The sequence below is a fragment of the Solanum lycopersicum genome, chromosome 12, assembly GCF_036512215.1.
Source record: "Solanum lycopersicum chromosome 12, SLM_r2.1".
NCBI classification, from domain to species: Eukaryota; Viridiplantae; Streptophyta; class Magnoliopsida; order Solanales; family Solanaceae; genus Solanum; species Solanum lycopersicum.
The window spans coordinates 24,248,828-24,256,077 of NC_090811.1; the positions used below are offsets into that span (position 1 = coordinate 24,248,828).

The following is a 7,250-nucleotide window of genomic DNA, read 5'->3' on the forward strand; positions in this document are numbered from 1 at the left end:
AAAAGGTTGCATGACTTTAGGGATTTGAACAAGATGTTCCACTCCTTTTTGTGATTGTTGGTCATTGCTCTGATGGATTGGTATATGTTGCTTCGTCATACTTCTATCACCTCCCAATTTTTTAGTCTCTTCATGTCCTTATGTACCACCTATTGCTACTTTTACGCTACGAGTAACCACAACCAACTATTTGTTGTTACCGTCTATTTTGAACGTTGGTTTCATTTGTGCTGAAAGTACACTTAGATAACCTTCAGGTTTCTTGATGGCATTGGCAAGAGAGTTCACTTTACTATTCAATTATGAGAAGCCGTCTTTCATCCCCTTCAACAAATCATCTGAACCTTAAACATTGTCAAGTATACAGGACAATAGGTCATTCACGCGGGAACTAGTTGTACTCCCTTTTGATTTCGGACTCTCACATTAGTGGGTATATTTCTCATCATAATCATCTTACCTTATTCCATACTCATTTTCCACATCCCAATCTTGGTAATATGTCATTTTCTTTTCTGTCTTGTGATAGTTCCAACCTTGATTTCCACCTCGCTATGGATAAAATGGGTAGAAATCCCCCTCATATCTATAGGATTTCCAACATTGATTCTCCCAAATCTTTGAGTAATTGGAAGAACAACCCTCCTCAACCCGAAAAACCCCACAGGTTCCCTTCACAAGATCTTGCAGAAGCTCCATTTGTGACAACATCTTCTTTATAATTTTATCCCTCTCTCTTTCTTTATAAAGTTGTTCTTGTGTTCACCTATAGAAAAATGAGGATACTTGATCCTATTGGGTGTATCACACTTATTTTAGTTTATTCATGTCATCCAGAAGAAACGAGGCCACTAAAACGATTGTAACCTTATTCCTCCTCGTACCAATTGATCAGCCACACCTTTGTTTAACTAAATCAAAGCTTTGATAAAAAAATATTGGAGTAAAAATTCATTTGGTAACCCATGAGATGGGATTTTAAGTAAGAGTTTCTTGAATCTCACCCATGTTTCAATGTGGTCAAGGACCTTTGGGTTGGCTTGGCCTTACCCTCGATTTTAATAGGGCTAGCCTAATTTTGGAGACTATTTAAGAAAAAAGCTTTTTAGCCCGGCCTGAATAACCCTGTTGATGTGTGAGTAAATATAGATAGGGCCGGCCCTTGGGCTAGTAAAAATTAATTGATAATAGAATATAATATTAAAATTTAAAATTAAATAGAATCCAAACTCAAAACAATTAGGTTCATATTTTTTTAGATATTTATACTTTTACTGGAAAAAAAAACACTTAATAAATATTAAAAAGATAATTTTATTTGTGGATTTTATTAACAAGTAGTAACATTAATATCATGTAATATTGTTCTTGTCGATACTTATGATAATATTTTTAAATCATTATTTATAGTTTAATTTAATAATTACAAATAAAATTAACTTTTTGAAAAGTGGGCTGGCCCGGCAAGCCTGTAGCCCACGTACTTGTAGAATGGGCCGTCTGTGTTTTGGCTCACGTCAAATATGGGCTAGAACGGCCTATCCCGTAAGATACAAAACTTCTACGGGTTAGCCCAGATGGGGTGGGATAGCCCATATTGACAACTCTACAATTCATGGATGGGTTCTCCATCCCACTGCTTGAAACCTTGAAAATCATCCCTAAGCTTCATCTTCCTCGAAGCAAGAAAAATCTTGTGTTGATTGCTATAATAGTCCCTCCCATGATATGATGGAATTGTGTGGTAACTCAGCTAACTACTTACTCGCCTCCACCATTAGGGATAGTGGGAATAATCGAAGCCAAATTTAATCTTGAGATCATTCTATAATGAAAACGGATTGCATACCTCAATAAAATTTCTTACATGGTCATACGGGTCTTCATGCTCTAGTCCTCCATATAATACCTGCATTTGGAGTAGGTGAAGAATTGTGCTAGCGACTTCAAACATTGCATCGTCTTCAGCTTTTGGGATATTAATTGCACCCATTACACCTGATTCATCAGGGTTGAAAAAACTATTGGCATCGCTAATACCTTCTTAGTGCTCTGCTTGGCTATTGTTTATCTCTTCGTCACTCATATTCACTTCTAAATAGTCCATCCAACACTTAGACAAAAAGACAAAAACAAATTCAACTACAATCAACAAATGTGAGAGTATAAAATCTTCAATCATAGAGCTTTATGTAATGCTAATCCTTGGCAACAACACCATTTTTATTAACGTATTAGGGCACTTCATCTGGTATTAAGTGCCGACAATCATTAATTAGTATAATAACCCAAAACTTGAGTTAAGATCGATCCCACAATGAGCACACCAAAGCGATCCTTAATAAGACCAACCATAGGCTTACCACGTATGAAAATCAAGTCCATACTCTTGGTTAAACACGTGCCAAACATTCATTCATACGGATTTCATGTAAATACCCTTCTCCAATAGTAATTATAGGTCACACTAAGTGCAATGTGAGAGTAGCATCCCATACTACCACTCCCACTTAGTGCTCTTAATTGATTCCCTTGGATTGAGGCACTTTACAAGAACTAAACCAAAATAACAGTGAATTATGTAAGTCACTACAGTGAACTAAAAAGACTCCAAAGATAGTGAACTTCCAATGTATTGCTAATGAGGAAGTGAGCTCATTTCCATAGAAGTTTCCTAACCAGTTATCTTATGACTCTCCAAGGTATAACATAAAGGAAACGTCTAAACACCTTCTTCAATTCACACCGAGGGGATCCTCAAGACTACCCACCAAAAGCTTACTCAACTCGGGAAAATAAGTCACCACTAAAATCATAAGACATTAGAAGAACGCCCAAGAACACACCAAAGACTTTCCTTTCAGAATGACTACTTAGTGAAACAAGTAGATGGTGTCCCAATCCACCACCTTACCTAAGTAGAACACTCTTTTAGAAGGTTTGTCACCAAGACTTCCCTTTCGGAAGGTCCTACTTAGTGCAATGGATAGATAGCGGCCCATACCACCACCTACCCTAAGTAGCACGTTCTTTCAGAAGACTTAGCTCATTCAATTCTTTTGTTGGAGTTAGATTAACCGACATAGACCATGAGAGCTAGACATGGAATCCTAATATTAACCCCTATTGAATGAGGGATCCTCACTTGCCTAGAGTAAGGTCAGACTTTTTTAGCTTTTACATGGCTTTCTCAATAGCTACACCCATCTTGGCACACAGTTAAGGGATAAGGAGATTGCTACTAAGTAACTCATTCTCTACTAACGAGGAGTACTCATCAAAAGAGGTACATTGGAATACAACATCTCAACTCACAAAGTGTAACCACCCCTTCTTCATATCCTCTCAGTGTTAGGCATAACTCCCCACGGATTCTTAACATTATAAAATATAGGTTAAGGATAACTAGTGAACACCACATCTCAACTCATGAAGGGTATTCATCCTCCTACCTATCTTAGAAAGCTCTTGGGAGGTAGTGAGGTTGCTACCAAACACTTCATCTCAACTTACAAAGAGTGTTCACCCCAAAATTCCCCTTTTTACTAAACTTAAATTCATACATTCATTAAAGTTTGTGTGTACATATGAGAACATCTTGCACATAAACATCATCTCATTTACATTAACTTCTATACATGCTTTAGACCTACATTCATCAATTCACAGACGTTACATGATTTACGTAATCATATCCTTCATTTAGGCATAATCTAAACCAAACATACAATTTAATCTTCACAAAACACAATACAAGACCCATCTTCAATATCACTTCATTTCACAAATTACGCCTTCAAAGCCACACTCACAATGCATACTAAGAATATCAAGTTCATAAAATAAACGCCGCCACCAAGAAGGTGGACAATACCACTCAAATGAAAATTTATAATAAGAATCATACAATGTAAGTAACTCACCATATAACCAAGCCATCAGCACCTATAACCAATTTCTAAATAATTCATCATAATAAGGTCCTCAGGGCAGTAGCTAAATCATAATAACAACACAAATTTAACCCATTTCTTAAGCTAAAAGTTTCAAATTGATAAACATGAGTTCATTACGATTTTAAAATTAAAATCATCAATTCATACTAGAAGAAACACATTTGAATCATTAAAACACTTTTACAAGAAGACTCGTGCTTAAAATCAAAGATAGAAGAAAGTAGAGCTTGAAAACCCTTTTTGAAATCTTTTGGAAATGACTGCATGAATAGAAGAGGGTTCAAGGATGGATACCATATCTCAAATTCAAGACGACCCACCAAATTTTGGTGAAGAGACACGTCCAAACCAGTTCTTCTTGACCTCCTTGAATCTTAGTTCCAGTGCTAACTTTGAGAGAATTTTCTTTAGAGGTGAAGTTTAAATATTTGAAGTAAGGGGTCTTGTCTAGGTCTGGGACTTAAAACTAATCTAATATAACTTAAAAACCCTAAAATAACTTCCTAGGGTCATAAAGAATTGGGGTGAATTTACCAAACACCCCATGACAAAGCAGTAAATTAAAGCTTTTATAGTGACCACCTACGCCCCTATCACCAACGGACCTTCTCCCAATTGACACCCCGTTAATGGAGTCCGTCGATTGGGACTGAAACTCCTCCATGTGCAGGCTTGGCTAGCCTTGCAGTTCAAATTGACACCCACGGTCGACGGTTCGTTGGTTGACCAACAGACCGTCCCTGGGTCGTCGTTTGGTCACTGTTTTGGCAGCTTCTTGCCAAGAAGTCGGGTCCTCTTCTAAGGCCCCTCTTGGGTTCTAGGTGAGGTCGTACCCAGACTTTAAACTCCTAAACATAGTTGTCTAGGTATTAGGAACATACCACATCAATTTCGAGCAAAACGAACATGTAAAACTCACTCAAACACATCAAGGCACAAGCAAAATTTCTAAGGCACACTTTGTGAACGTTATCGACGTTCTCAGACGTTTGACCTCCAAACTTAACCAAACTTCACACACTGCCTAATAACACTGATTTAACTCATTTTAACTTTAAATTAAATCAAGAAACACTCATGAGTCTCTAGTTCAACTTATTTCATTTTAGAACGTTACATTATCTTCCACTTAGAATAACATTCGTCCTCAAATTATTCTAAACTTTAAGTACATAAAGGACTCCTTAGAAACACATAACACATTACAATAAAGTATAAAACATTTAAGATCAAAGGATAGACTAATTAGGAGCACAATTTAACACTTTCAAACACTTTGCAACACTAGCACTTTAGCAAAACTTCTCAAGTTCAAAATTTGATCTTATCCTTCTTTTATGGAGGAACTACCTTCTCCAACATTAAACATGTTCATATATATCACTTTTACACACTTTGAAACTTCAATTAAGTCAATGAATATTTTTTTTCAAAATTGAGAAACTTTACAGTGAGCATCAATATACACTGCCAACATGCTTCATATTTTCAAATTTTCATTCTCTGAGCAATTTATCAAGAAGGCATGATCATATGAAGTATAAAACCATATAAAATCATATCATAACATATAAACAACAATCATAAAGGGTTAATACTTACCGGGACTATCAACTCTAGATTAGTTATCCTTCTTAGCTCCTATCTCATAGGGAGGGTTCTTCTTTGGAGCATTAGGATCTATGGAAGCATGATTGACCTCATTCCCTCTTTCTTATGTTAGGGAAGTCCCTCATATTGTGGCCCTCATTACCACATGCAAAATAACCATCCATTTTGGCAAGACACCTACCCAAATGTTGTTTCCCACAAGTAGGGCACCTAGTTCTATCAAAAGAACTACCACCACCTTGAGAATTTTTGTTTGGAGCCTTATCCTTGTTAAAATCTTGGTGATAGAACCTCTTCTTAGGTTTTTGGTGACTAAAATCATCCGACCTAGGCGTCTTACCCATCTTGCCTTATCTCCCTAATTTCGGACCCCTCAATTTGTTGTGCATAGACCATGAGCCTAGAGATATCCATATCATTAAGAAGCATTACCGTACGACACTATTTCTCCACTAAGTTAGACACTCCCATCAAAAACTTGTTCATCCTAGCCCTACTATTAGCTACCATGGTTGGGCTATACTTAGAGAGTTGGGTGAATTTGAGAGAGTACTCTTGCACACTCATTCTCCCTTGATAAAAGTTCATGAATTCAACCATTGTCTTTTCCCTCCACTCTAGGGGAAAGAACCTATCTAGGAAAGCCTCATTGAATTCCTCCCAATCAACCGGACCTCTCTCTAAGGGTCTCTCAACCCTCCATTGTTCAAACCACACTTGAGCCACATCTTCGAGTTGGTAAGCGGCTAACTCTGATTTCTCCCTAGGGGTCACGCCCATAGCATCTACAACTTTGAAAAATTCATCTATGAAGCCTTGTGGATCTTCATCCACCTTAGTTCCATGAAAAGTGGGAGGGTTCATCCTCGTGAAATCCCAAATTCTAGAAGCAGGAGTACTAGCATTAGGTTGAGGTCCAACTCCTTGATTAGCTTGAGCAACAAAGTGATTATTGACGACATGAGATTGAGTTGTCACGCGTTGGGTTAAGTTCATTAGGGCAGCCCTCAACCCCGCATTAGTCATATCTCCTTCAACAAAAGGAGCTTAAGGCATAGGAGGCACTTGGGGCACTTGAGGTTCTTGAGGTTCTGGAGGCACTTTAGGTTTGAACCTCTTCTTCTCTTCCTATAGGCCAACAACAATAGGAACTTGGCCAATATGGGGAGGGATCCTCTCATTAGCTACACCTCCCTCCTCCTTTATAGCGGTTGATCTCCTCATATTCTTGTCCTATAAACACAAAGATAAGATGTTGAGAAAAGACACCTTATATGACTAAACTCTAAGGCACGACATTAGAATAGAGAAAAAAGTGAAACTTCTATCATCCTATAGCCTTTTGTCCATGGATGTGTCACGATCACACCAATGACCAAGATATTATTAGATGTGGCTTGTGATACTTTTTAGACACTAAACTATTTCTTAACCTTATTCTCTGATACCAAGTCAGTCACAATCCGAAAGTAACCCCAAGAAGTTATGGAGAACCCTCGGTTCGTAGTAAGGCGTACTTGACCCTTTGGGATCTTGTACAAGCCATTTAACTATCATTCATTGCATAAGACATGAAAAGTAGTGCGGAATTAAAACTTTTCAAGATATTTAATAAAAACTAACTTTCATAAATATTTAGAGAATCTCATCGTCACAAGCCAACTTAAAGACACGACATAATAT

At 37.4% G+C, this 7,250-nt stretch overlaps 1 protein-coding gene across 1 annotated transcript; it reads right to left on the reverse strand.

The window, feature by feature from the left end:
- Positions 1–6,008: 6,008 nt before the first annotated feature.
- LOC138340264 (uncharacterized) lies at positions 6,009–6,593 on the reverse strand. The gene has a single exon (XM_069291977.1). It carries the CDS (start codon positions 6,591–6,593, stop codon positions 6,009–6,011), a length of 585 nt encoding a protein of 194 aa, XP_069148078.1.
- Positions 6,594–7,250: the final 657 nt, after the last annotated feature.